At 55.2% G+C, this 12,542-nt stretch overlaps 1 protein-coding gene across 1 annotated transcript; it reads left to right on the forward strand.

Moving 5' to 3' along the window:
* The first annotated feature begins 437 nt into the window (after positions 1 to 437).
* MCM3 (minichromosome maintenance complex component 3) lies at positions 438 to 10,970 on the forward strand. Its single transcript, XM_075750408.1, has 17 exons — positions 438 to 728; positions 924 to 1,036; positions 1,639 to 1,847; positions 2,123 to 2,253; positions 2,925 to 3,163; positions 3,554 to 3,662; positions 4,309 to 4,462; positions 5,644 to 5,775; positions 6,243 to 6,451; positions 6,978 to 7,152; positions 7,336 to 7,462; positions 7,779 to 7,929; positions 8,098 to 8,238; positions 8,451 to 8,557; positions 9,661 to 9,743; positions 10,105 to 10,180; positions 10,417 to 10,970. The coding sequence occupies exons 1-17, from the start codon at positions 648 to 650 to the stop codon at positions 10,613 to 10,615; spliced, it is 2,436 nt and encodes an 811-aa protein (XP_075606523.1). The 5' UTR covers positions 438 to 647; the 3' UTR covers positions 10,616 to 10,970.
* Positions 10,971 to 12,542: the final 1,572 nt, after the last annotated feature.

Raw genomic sequence — 12,542 nt, forward strand, 5'->3', positions numbered from 1 at the left:
CCCTAGCCTGTATGTTTTGGGGCAAAACCACACAGAAACGGAACTCCCCAAAAAGCAAAAGGAAAATAAAAAGTGGTGGGGTTTTTGAGGGTGGGGGGGTTTTTTGGTTTTTTTAGTAAAATGGTATTTTCAACCGGGCGGTGACTTCCAAGTGCCGGAACGGGGCCGGACCCCCAGGCCGAGCCCGGGACCCCCGGAACCCCCCCGAACCCCCCCGGAACCCCCGTGTCGTGTCCCCCCCCCCCCCCCGCAGCCCACGCGGACACAGGGGAACGCGGGTTCCCCCCGTCTACCCCCCCGCCCCTCCTCACGCTGATAGGCTGGAGCTCCTGCGCGTCACTCCCGCGAACCCTAATCGCTGCTCCATTGGCTGGCTGCGAGGCGGTAGCGACCAATGAGAAGCGCCTCGGGGCGGGAGGGAGGCGGAGCTCCAGCTCGGTGGCGGGAAAGGCTCTCGGGTTTGGCGCCAAGCGGGAGCGCGGCGGCTGCCGGGGGGGAATCGGCTCCTACCGGGTGGGATCGCGGGCGCTGCCGGGGCCGCTGCGGGGTCAGGCTGGTTCCCCTCGGCTCTTGCCGCCTTCCCCCTTGCAGCAGCAGCGGCAGCAGCAGCGGCGGCGGCGGCGGGATCTCCCCGAGCGGCCGGCATCATGGCGGATCCGGCGGGCGGGCTGGAGGACGCGGAGCTGCGGGAGGCGCAGCGCGACTACCTCGATTTCCTGGACGATGAGGTGAGGCCGGAGGGGGGTTGAGCTGGGAGAATCGGGTCCTGAATTCCTCCCCCCCCGCCCCGCCCTGCCCCCGGGGGTTGGGGAGCAGCGGTCCCTGTGCCCCCCTTTCCCCAGCCCCTGGTGGGGGGGTGTCTCAGGCAGGGGTGATGCAAAGTGATCTGGTTTTGGGGTGTTTTTCTCCCACCCCTCTTACAGGAAGACCAAGGGATTTACCACAGCAAAGTCCGGGACATGATCAGTGACAACCAGTATCGCCTCCTGGTCAGCATCAACGACCTGCGGCGGAAGAACGAGAAGAGGGCCAACCGGTTGGTGTGGGGCGAGGGGTTCCCCCCCTGGCACCGTGCCTTGGGTGGGATTTCAGAGGTCCAGCCCTGCTTTTGTAGCTCCTTTGTGGCAAGGAAGGGCCAAACCTTGTGCTTGTGTGGCAGGTGGACCTGTGTCCCCCTTCCAACGACGACACCCATCCCCTTCCAACGACGACACCCATCCCCTTCCAACGACGACACCCATCCCCTTCCAACGACGACACCCATCCCCTTCCAACGACGACACCCATCCCTTTCCAATGACACCCATCCCTTCCAAGCTTGCAAGCCCATGATTTGTCAAAAACTTTTTGCAGCAAGCTGGAGTTGATTGTACGATGTAAATCATCTCCTTATTTAGGATGCAGGGGGATATTTTGGACCAGGCTTGCCAATCTGCTCAGGGACACGTGAAGTTTTTCAGATGTGGTTGGGTTTGTTGAGCTCCTGGCTGTTGGTGGCAGTGGACCTGATGCAGAGCTGTGATGGGCTTTGGAGGTTTTCACCTCTTGTTCCTTGCGGAGCACATGCAGGCATGGGAAGAGTGTTGAGGAAGGCAGAAGGGGCTGATCGGTCGACATCATCACCTCCCTCTGTTGCAGGCTTTTGAGCAATGCCTTTGAGGAGTTGATCGCCTTCCAGCGTGCCCTGAAGGATTTCGTCGCCTCTGTCGATGCCACCTATGCCAAGCAGTACGAGGACTTCTACATCGGGCTGGAGGGCAGCTTCGGCTCCAAGCACGTGTCACCGCGGACGCTGACGGCGTGTTTCCTCAGCTGCATTGTCTGCGTCGAGGGCATCGTCACAAAATGTGAGACCGGGGGAAGACCCAGGGGCTTCGGGGATGGTGGGTCCAGGTTTTTGCTGCAGAAGGGCTGGAGTCCATCAGGAGCCATGGCACATCCTGGCAACCTGGGCAAAGGGAAAAGGGGGCTTGGCAGAAGGTCCTGAGGTGGTCTTTGAGCTCAGCAAATCCTGGCCGTGGTTGACAGCGGGTTGCGTCCCAAGCACAGTTTAGCATTGGAGACCCTACTGACAGAGTGAGGGGACATCCCTGCCCCTAACTCCTCTTTCTTCCAACCTCAGGCTCTCTGGTTCGTCCAAAGATCGTCCGGAGTGTCCATTATTGCCCAGCTACCAAGAAGACTATTGAGCGCCGATACACAGACATGACATCCCTGGATGCTTTCCCATCCAGCTCCGTCTACCCTACAAAGGTGAGGTGAATCAGCCTTGTGGGAAGCGTCAGCAGGTTCCCCTGGGGAGAACGTGCCAGCTCTGAGCCCAGGGTCTCAAATCCCTTTGCATCCCTTCTCCCTCTGCCAACACAGCCCAGGAAGTAGAGAGAGGACACATCACACATGTGACAGTCCCAGAGAGCTACTAGGAAGATCTGAAGACACAAGGCCACCAGACCCAATAGTTCAGATGTTAGTTCTGATCTTGGTTCTGCTGGAGCGTGGTTTCTTGGGGGGTTGTCAGCCAGTCTTGTTGCTGCTGAGACCCAGGTCAGCGTGGTCATGCCTGTGCTGTCCTGGAGGCTGTACGCCTGGGGTAGAGGGTTTGCCCAGTATTTGGGAACGGACGAAGGTTGACCTGAGCTTTGTCCCCATTGCACACAGCATGGGTGGTGTGTTACCGCTGCCTGCAGTAGAGACAGGAATTGGAGAGACCTTATGTACTAGGGTGATGGGCGTCAGCAGCTTTAGAGTGGGGGGGCTGTGGAGCTGGTGAACCCCAGCCTCCGGCAGTCCTGATAACACAACCCTCTCCACCAGTCTCGTCTACGTTGGGTGATGCAGCCTGTCTTCCCACTGCTCAGCTGACCCACCTCTTCTTGTGCTCCTGGAAAACGGTGCTAGTCTCTTTATTGGCATTCCTCCTCTAGGATGAAGAGAATAACCCCCTGGAGACAGAGTTTGGCCTCTCGGTCTACAAGGACCATCAAACCATCACCATCCAGGAGATGCCCGAGAAGGCACCAGCAGGGCAGCTGCCACGCTCAGTGGATGTCATTCTGGATGATGACCTGGTGGACAAGGTGAAGCCTGGGGACCGCATCCAGGTGGTGGGGACGTACCGCTGCTTGCCAGGAAAGAAAGGGGGTTACACTTCAGGGACTTTCAGGTAAGCCTTCTTTTGTCTTGACTTCGGCCCTCCCACCCTTTTTGGTCTGGAAGATGAGATCTAGGGCAGGCAGGTGGCCATCACAGAGCTGGGTCAAACATTGGCTTAAATCACTTGGAAGTGGTTTGCACTTTGCTCCTCAGCATCAGTGCGTAGCTGTGAGCTCCAGCTGTGCACAGAGGGGGTTGGATGCTCTTACAGATGCTCCACTGATGGCTCAGTGCAGTCAGACAGAGAGGCTACAGCTCTTGAAGCTTTCCAGCCTCCTCCAGGACTTCCTAGAGCAAACAATGACCCTGTGGAAGTTTCTGCTGTGGTGTTGCTGTGACCCGTAGGCTCTGTGGGGTTTGCAGACCTGATCATGGCTATGTCGCTATGTCCCTTCTCCAGGACTATCCTCATTGCCTGCCACGTGAAGCAGATGAGCAAAGACATCCGGCCGCTCTACTCTGCTGCTGATGTGGCCAAGATCAAGAGATTCAGCAAGAGTCGCTCCAAGGTATTTTAAGTTGTACTTCTAGAAGGCAGGCTTGTAGCCGAGCATGAGGTTTCAGCTAGACCAGCTTTAAGGTTTGGCATGTGGCTAAGGAGGTGTCTTGTTGGGTTGCAAGTAATTCTTCAACCCTCTTAGCGACGTTTTTGCTGTGTTTTCCACTCACTTTCTTTGCATTTTCTGCTTGGGCTTTGATCAGGTCCTCATTTTTTTTGTAGCTGCTTCTGTACTGCTAGCAGAGAATCCTTCCTGCCCGCGGGCAGCAATGCTGTTCGTAGCTGTCGAGACAGAAACCTGTCCGTGTTGTGTGTCCTGACCCTGCCAGCCTGTTGTCAGAGAATTTCCTCTGCAGGAGGAACACTTTCCTCTTTCCTCTTCAGACCCCAAACCAGAAGGAGATAAGGAGGTCTGCCCCAGCCTGGTCTTGTGCTCAGACCTTCGCTTCATAGTGTGGAGAGGAGAAACTCTTGCTCTCACAGGGGTTGCAGCTTCCAGTGCTTGCTTGGGTGACCGTGACAGGATGGTCTAGGACTTCAGAGCCCTATTGAAACAAAACTCTGACAAACGATCTTCTTTCTAAACAATTTGCATCCACGTGGTTTTGTTCTTATTTGCTACAGTCCATCTGATGAGCTGTGCTCTTCTGCCTTAGGATATCTTTGACCAGCTGGCGAGGTCCCTGGCTCCCAGCATCCATGGGCATGAGTACATCAAGAAGGCCCTTCTCTGCATGCTGCTCGGAGGGGTGGAGAAGGTCCTGGAGAACGGGAGCCGCATCCGAGGAGACATCAACATCTTGCTGATAGGTGTGGAAAGGCTAGGCAGAGGCATCCTCAGCTGGTGGTATTGGGGCGTGAGATGAAGGAGCATTTTTCTGGACTTAATTTAATAGAGTAATTGAAGTTAGACAGGATCTCCAGAGGCCTCTGGTCCAAGTATGTGCGCAGGGCAGAGCCAGTGTCACCGGTAGATCAGGTTGCTTTGGGACTTGTCCAGTTGGTTTAGAACATCTCAAGGGATGGGATCCCACGACCTCTGTGGGCCGCTATCCCAGTGTTTGACCACCCTCAAGGAGATTTCTTTTTCTTCTGCCATCTGATTAGGATTTCCTGTGTTGCAAGTTGTTCCCATTGCCTCTGGTCACATCACCATGCACCTCGCAAAACTCTAACTCTGTCTTCTTCCCATTGGGTTATTGAGGAAGGTGAGAAGATCGTCTGATCACCGACTTTCTGAAGGCTGAACAAACCCACTTCTGTCGCCTTTCCCCCCCACCCGCCCCTACACTGAGGAGCCCCAAACTGCACACAGTATCCAGGTGATCCATGACCAGCAGTGTGCCCTCGTGGCCAAAAAGGCCAACGGTGTCCTGGGGTGCATTAAGAAGAGCGTGGCCAGCAGGTCGAGGGAGGTTCTCCTGCCCCTCTGCTCTGCCCTGGTGAGGCCACATCTGGAGTTCTGTGTCCAGCTCTGGGCTCCCCAGTTCCAGACAGACTGGGAACTACTGGAGAGAGTCCAACGGAGGGCTGCGAGGATGAGGAGGGGCCTGGAGCATCTCTGGTGTGAGGAAAGGCTGAGAGAGCTGGGGCTGGTTAGCCTGGAGAAGACTGAGAGGGGATCTGATCCACACTTATCAATATTTAAAGGATGGATGTCAAGAGGATGGGGCCAGACTCTTCTCAGTGGTGCCCAGTGACAGGACAAGGGGCAACGGGCACAAAGTGGAACACGGGAAGTTCCATCTCAACATGAGGAAAAACTTGACTCTGAGGGTGGCCAAGCCCTGGGACAGGCTGCCCAGAGAGGTTGTGGAGTCTCCTTCTCTGGAAATATTCAAAACCCTCCTGGATGTGATCCTGTGCAACCTGCTGTAGGTGATCCTGTTTAGCAGGGAGTTGGACTAGATGATCTCCAGAGCTCCTTCCAACCCCTACCAGTCTGTGATTCTGTGATGCGTGGTTATTAAACATGGTCTTCTCTATTCCAGGAGACCCTTCTGTTGCCAAGTCTCAACTGCTGCGGTATGTGCTCAGCACCGCACCCCGCGCCATCCCCACCACCGGCAGAGGCTCCTCTGGCGTTGGCCTGACTGCTGCCGTCACCACAGACCAAGAAACCGGTGAGGAGCGGGATGGTTCTCTGTGGGACCTGTCAGAGGGATGCTTGTGAACACCTGGGAGGGACTCTGCAAGATCCAGGGCTGCTGTTCGTTCTGCAGTGACTCTTGCAGGACTTGCTCCATCCAGAAGACTTGCTCCATCCAGAAGCTTTATGGCAGTGATGGTGTTTCGGGATATTTTCTCCACCTCTGTTAGGTGGTGATCTTCTCTACTCCTCTTCTACTTGGTGCGCCCCGTATGAGGGCTAGCAGCAGCCTGGTTCTTCTTGTCTTCCTCATGGGCTTGCTTCTCCTAAGTGTCCTGCTTCTTCCGTCGAGTTGGGTAGGAGATGGGCAGCTCTGAAGGGTGCTGCTGCTCTTTGAGGCTTAGCTTAGTCACAGGGATGGTGCTGTGGTGGAGGGGAATGACGGCAGGAGATGTGTGGGGCTGCTGAATGGTGGTTGTCCCTCATTTTCTCCCGTCCCAGGTGAACGGCGCCTGGAAGCAGGGGCCATGGTGTTGGCTGACCGGGGTGTGGTGTGCATCGATGAGTTCGACAAGATGTCTGACATCGACCGCACGGCCATCCATGAGGTGATGGAGCAGGGCCGTGTCACCATCGCCAAAGCCGGCATCCACGCCCGCCTTAACTCCCGCTGCAGCGTCCTGGCGGCGGCCAACCCCGTCTACGGCCGGGTGAGTGCCAGCGTTGGCCGGTCTCCTCTGTGGGGAAGGATGCTGGGAGCTGTCTTGGTGGAGGAGGCAGCTGGTGAAACCAAAAGATCCCCCAAAACCAGTGACTTGGTTCTTGCTGGGACTGGGATCCATGGGGCAGTGAAGACCTGGGGGGGTTTGGTGTCTGTTGCTGCTTGTGGCCCTCCTGGAGCAGAGGGGGGTTCGTGGGGTTTCTCACCACGGCTCGGTTCTGCCTGGATGTCTCGGGGCAGCCCAGTGGACCCTCATTCTGGTGATGAGCCTCAGTCTTGGTGTCTGATCTGGGATCACAAAAAATCTGAGTTTTCCTTGCAAATGAGAGCTACAGCCACCTTCCAAGATGGGGAAAAAAGGCCTTATTGCTGCAGCAGGCTGGGTTTAGCCTGGTGTCCAGCTGCCTGGACGTCCATCCTTTAAGGCCTGGCCTGAGGAGGTCCTCCCAGCCTCCCTGGCAGCCAAGACTGTCCCATGAAGGTGTCCTGTAACCCCTTATATTGTCCCCTTGCAGTACGACCAGTACAAGACACCCATGGAGAACATCGGCCTGCAGGACTCCTTGCTCTCCCGCTTCGACCTGCTCTTCATTGTGCTGGACCAGATGGACCCCGAGCAGGACAGGGAGATCTCAGACCACGTCCTACGGATGCACCGCTACCGCAACCCCAACGAGCAGGACGGGGATGGTGAGTCACTTGTAACTGCAACCTCTTTGTTTCTCAGTCCTGTCCTTCCTCGGTGGGTTCTCACCCTTTGGTGGCAGCTCTTTGGGTTCAGCATCCCTGGCTTTGTTGAAGACTGCTTTTGGTGGCTTTTGGAAGTTGCTCCAGAGACTAAAAGCCCATTCTCTGTGACCCTCCCCTCTCCAGCCATGCCCCTGGGCAGTGCCGTGGAGATCCTGGCTACGGAGGATCCTGACTTTGTGCAGGAGGAGGAACAGGAGCTCCAAGTGTACGAGAAACACGATGACCTCCTGCACGGGCCCAACCGCCGCAAGTGAGTCCTTCATCCCACGTCCCATGGAGCTCTCTGGGGGTTTCCAGCACTGGGAGTTGATGGGTTTGGCTTGATTGATCTGTGGCTGATTGCTGGTGCCAGTGAAGCTCCAGACTGTCCATGGGGAGGTACGTGGGCAGGGTGCCAGGGTAGCCCTGCTCTCTCATGCCAGGTAGGTGGGGAACATCTCCTGGCGCTGAATTCCCCACATGCCTGAGATGCTCACAAAGGCTTAAAAAGTGGGAAACCAACTTCTGCAAACACCCTTTGGCCGTCCCCACCTTGGAGGACACGGGTGTGCATGCATTCCCCGCAGGGAGAAGATCGTCAGCATGGAGTTCATGAGGAAGTACATCCATGTAGCAAAGATGATTAAGCCCGTATTGACCCAGGAGTCGGCGAGCTACATAGCGGAGGAGTACTCCCGCCTGCGCAGCCAGAGCCAGATGAACTCGGACATCGCCAGGGTGAGCCCTGGGAGCAGCTCCCTCTCAGGCCAGGAGGAGGGAAACTGAGGCACAGGCTCCCCTCTCCCCTTATGGGTGTTTTCCACCCTGGATGTGACACCTCCCGTTGAGGTGGGATGTTGCAGTGGGGGTCAGCCTCACCGTGACATCTCTCTCTGTCACTCCCAGACTTCCCCCGTCACGGCCCGTACCCTGGAGACCTTGATCCGCCTCTCCACGGCCCATGCCAAGGCCAGGATGAACAAGACTGTTGATCTGCAGGATGCTGAGGCAGCTTTGGAGCTGGTGCAGTTCGCCTACTTCAAAAAGGTGGGGGGGAAGGTGTCTTGGCACTCAGGAGGTCCTAATATTGACATCAAAAGGGGTGGATTTGTGCAGGTTGAGCACCCTGCGTTGCAGGTGGGATCCTCTACTGCTGATGGCATGGGGTAGTGGTGGGATCTTGGGTCCCTCAGGGTTGTCCCCTGAAAAGCAGCTTGAGTGGAAAAGGGGGCTGAGTCCATCCTGCCTTTGCCTCATAGGTGCTGGAGAAGGAGAAGAAACGCAGAAAGCAAGCGGATGATGACTCGGAGACCGAGAAGGAAGAGGATGAGGAATCGCAGCCCAAGGAGGAGCGCAAGACGAGGAGGTAGGAGCCAGAGCAAGGGACACCAGCCCCTTCTGAGGTTGTGGCAGGCAGTGGTGGTCCTGGGGAAATACTCCGTGTTTTGCTCTACCTAGTGGATCATCCCCCCCAATTTGTAATATGGGGACACCCTTACTTGATGGATAAAGAACTGGCTGGATGGCCACGTCCAAAGCGTTGCAGTCAATGGCTCCATGTCCAAATGGAGATCAGGAACGAGTGGTGTCCCTCAGGGATCTCTGCTAGGACCAATGCTATTTAATATCTTCATCAATGACATAAACAGTGGGATTGTGTGCACCCTCAGCAAGTTTGCAGATGACACCAAGCTGAGTGGTGCGGTTGAGATGCTTTAGGGGAAGGGGTGTTGTCCAGAGTGACCTTGACAAGTTTGAGGAGCAGGCCCATGTGAACCTCGTGAAGTTCAACAAGGCCAAGTGCAAAGTCCTGCACATGGGTTGGGGCAGTCCCCACTATCAGCACAGGCTAAGGAATGAATGGATTGAGAGCAGCCCAGTGGAGGATTTGGGGATACTGGTGGATGAAAAACTGGGTGTGAGTGGCAACGTGCGCTTGTGGCCCAGAAAGCCAACCGTATCCTGGGCTGCATCACCAGCAGCGTGACCAGCAGGTCGAGGGATTCTCCCCCTCTACTCTGCTCTGGTGAGACCCCACCTGGAGGGTAGACTTAGATTGGACATAAAGAAAAAAATTTTTTATGATGAGGGTGCTGAGGCCCTGGCCCAGGGTGCCCAGAGAAGCTGTGGCTGCCCCTGGCTCCCTGGCAGTGTTCAAGGCCAGGTTGGATGGGGCTTTGGGCAACCTGGGCTAGTGGAGGGTGTCCCTGCTCATGGCAGGGGGGTTGGAACTAGATGATCTAATCCAAACCCTTGGGTGATCCTATGACAGTCCACAACCCTTGAGGCTGGTGCTGGCTTGGGTCCCGTGCCATGAACAGGGTGTGTTGCAGGAGGTGGCTCACCTGTGAGCTGCAGGTACCCTGCATGGTCTTAGCCAGATGTCTGAAGCATCCTGGGGTTTGGGGGGCTGGTTCTGAGGTCTGCAGTTCAGCTGGAGCAGGGGTGACCTCTTCTTCCCCCGCCTAGGAGAAAGAAGGCACGCACAGGAGGCGAGGGGGACTCCTACGACCCCTACGACTTCAGTGACGCCGAGGAGGAGATGCCGGAGGGTGAGTCCTTGGAGTTTTGCTGGCACCTGGCTCCTGAGGGTGCTGCTGCCTTCTGCCCTGGTGGGTCTGTGCACCTGGGGAGCAGCGATGCCTTGGGGTCCCTGGTGTGGTACCATCCAGCCCAACAAATTAGATGAATTTTTTGCTATTGTTTTTGGAAGCCCTCCGTGGCCGTGCAGGACAGGAGAGTTAGTATTGCTGATTATTTTTTTTGCTGTCTGTCCTCTTCCAAACTGCTGCGGAACTAACAACGTTGGGAGGGAATTTGGTGTTGCCCGCCCTATCCTGAAGCCAAGTGCTTTTGCTCTCTGGGTGCCTGGACACCAGGCAGGTTGGAGGTAACTCCTTCTTTCTGCTCCAGTCCAGGCACACACTCCCAAGACGCCCGAAGCCTCGGCCACTGGCGAAGCGAAGAAGCCGGAGTTGACTGAGCCGAGGTGAGTGGGGGCTGGAGGAGGCATCTGTCCCTGCGTGTCTCACCCCACTCTGGTGGGTCCAAGCTGTTTGATGCTGGAGATGCATCTGTGGTTGGTGTGCCCAGCTCCAGTTTCGGCGTTCCTGCTGGATGCCACTTCTGGAATGGGGAAGGGCTGAGGCATCCTGGGCTGGGAAGGAAGGGCAAGGACTTGCATGTGATCTCTGAGGGGGATTACTTCTCGCCTTGCCTGAACAGGTTGAAAGCATTCAAGACTGCCCTCCTGGAGGTCTTCAAAACTTCCCATGCCCAGTCTGTGGGTCTGAAGAACGTGATGGAGTCCATCAACCGTGACAACCCTGAGCCCTTCTCGTTGGCGGAAGTGAAGGTGGCACTGGCCCACATGCAAGATGACAACCAGATCATGGTGTCCGATGACATTATCTTCTTAATCTGAGCCTCTGGGTGGAAGAGCCCAAGTTCTCATGGACTCTCAGTCTGGAGACTCTTTGTGTTTGCCTTCAACTCTCTCCTGAACACTTCATCTGGCTGAGTTGAACTTGGGGGAACTCAAGTCCGTGCACTTTACAGTCCTTCCTCGCTGTGCGTTGCTGGCACCAAAAAAAGCCGGGAGCTCTGAAAGCTCTTACTGTTGCAGTCTTCAAACTGGAGTATTCAGGAAGAAGTTTGTTTTCTGCAAGGAGCCGAAAGGAAAAACTTAATGTGCAAATTATCAGTGTTCTTAATGTATTGGTTTTAGTTTTTGGTGGTAGTAGTTCCAGCCTTTGAATAAAAAAATTTGGATTTAGGAATCCAACATTCAATAGCAGTGGTGGTAAGAAGCAACAGGAGAGCTCCACTATTAGTAGTAAAGCTTTTATTTTTCCCCCTTTTTCCCCAATTACATAGCCTAGATCTGCTTGTCTCCACATGTAAAGATGCCTAACGCCTGTCCTGTTGGCTGTGAACAGCCTCTTCCCCCACTGGTTTCCTACCCCTTTGAAGTACAGTCTGACCTGCTCCATTGCCCGTGGGTCAACTCGATTTCTCCATTTCAAAGCCCTGCTGGGAGTTTTGACCCCAAGGACATGGGAAGGGCTGGGATGCTCATAGTTGTCCAGGGAACAAGTCCTTGGCACGTGGGGCTTTGGTCTCCAGCTGCTCCTGACTTCTCCAGTCTGGGACTGCGCTTGTAGGAGTATAATGGGACCACCACAAATAGGAGGAAACCTGTAGCAAAGATAGGTCAAAGCTACGGGGACCTGGGATCCTGCATGCCCTGTACGTCCTGCCATCGCTGCAAATCTCCCTGCATCCTCTGGAAGGTAACCACAAGCTACTGAGATCATAAAAACCTTCCCTTGCCCTTGGGGGATTTGTTGAATTGTCTTGCTTTCTGGGAACACGTAGGTGACCACTTCTTGGAGAAAGGCTGGTCCTAGAAACCAGCAAGCTCCCATGGTTTGGGGTGGTTTTCAAGAAAAGCTGAACATGCAGTCAGACCAGTCTTGGCTACTTATGATGCTGAAGGTTTGGGATTTTTTTAAATTGGGTTTGGTTTTGGGTTTTTTTTGGTCTTAGACAATTTTGAGGTTAAGCTTTGGAGAAGACCCTGATCAGCACAGGCTGTTTGCTGTTGTCCATGCCCACCTGTGGGCACCTGCATGGTCCCCATACCCTTGTTTCTGAATGCCATAGATATTGATTTGAATAATAAAAATGTCTAGATACTGTTTCTCCCATGACTTGCTGCTTACTTGGATTTAAACTGTTCCCACTTCTGGGGATGCAGCTCTGCAGTCTCCTGGGAACCTGCTGCCGTGGAAAGCCTGCAGGCAGCTGCCTGCCCCTTTGGGCTCAAGGACCGTGTCGGGCACGTCCTTCCACCGCGGTGCCTTGGCCTCGGTGGACCAGGCACTTGCAGAAATGCCCTTGCTGTGGGTGGGTAATGAATGTGGGCAGCTCCTGCCTCTCCCACCACAGCTATATGTCTTCTGCCCACCTGGAGCTACTCATCCTGGTGGGTCAGAGGACGTGGTAGCATCTCATTGCACATTGCCCCATTTTTCTTCTGCAAACAGACCTGTTAAATTATAAAAGCCTGGTTTCTGAGCTGCCCTCATCCAATGCAGCTGTGGCAGCAGATTTTCAGGTTTGGAGGGGATTGTTGCATGTTTGCAGCCTCCTGAAGATCTCGGGTTGGATGTATTGCACGTCTGCGGAGTGACCTTGGACCTGCGGCCAGTTTCTGGCTTGTAAAACTGCAAAGATTGGTGAGGGTGAGTTAAACACATGCATGCTCAGAGTTGTTCTGTCTCAGTGGTTTCATTACTTAGCTCCAGCCCTGAGCTTTGTGGGGCTGGGTGGGAAGCTGAGCCAGAACG

This window comes from Balearica regulorum, chromosome 3 (assembly GCF_011004875.1).
Source record: "Balearica regulorum gibbericeps isolate bBalReg1 chromosome 3, bBalReg1.pri, whole genome shotgun sequence".
Classification (NCBI taxonomy): Eukaryota; Metazoa; Chordata; class Aves; order Gruiformes; family Gruidae; genus Balearica; species Balearica regulorum.

Coding starts and splice junctions, on each gene's coding strand:
- MCM3 (XM_075750408.1), top strand. CDS start 648: ATGGCGGATCCGGCGGGCGGGCTGGAGGACGCGGAGCTGCGGGAGGCG. Junction 1,848..2,122: donor CGAGGGCATCGTCACAAAAT/GTGAGACCGGGG, acceptor TTCCAACCTCAG/GCTCTCTGGTTCGTCCAAAG. Junction 10,181..10,416: donor CCGGAGTTGACTGAGCCGAG/GTGAGTGGGGGC, acceptor TTGCCTGAACAG/GTTGAAAGCATTCAAGACTG.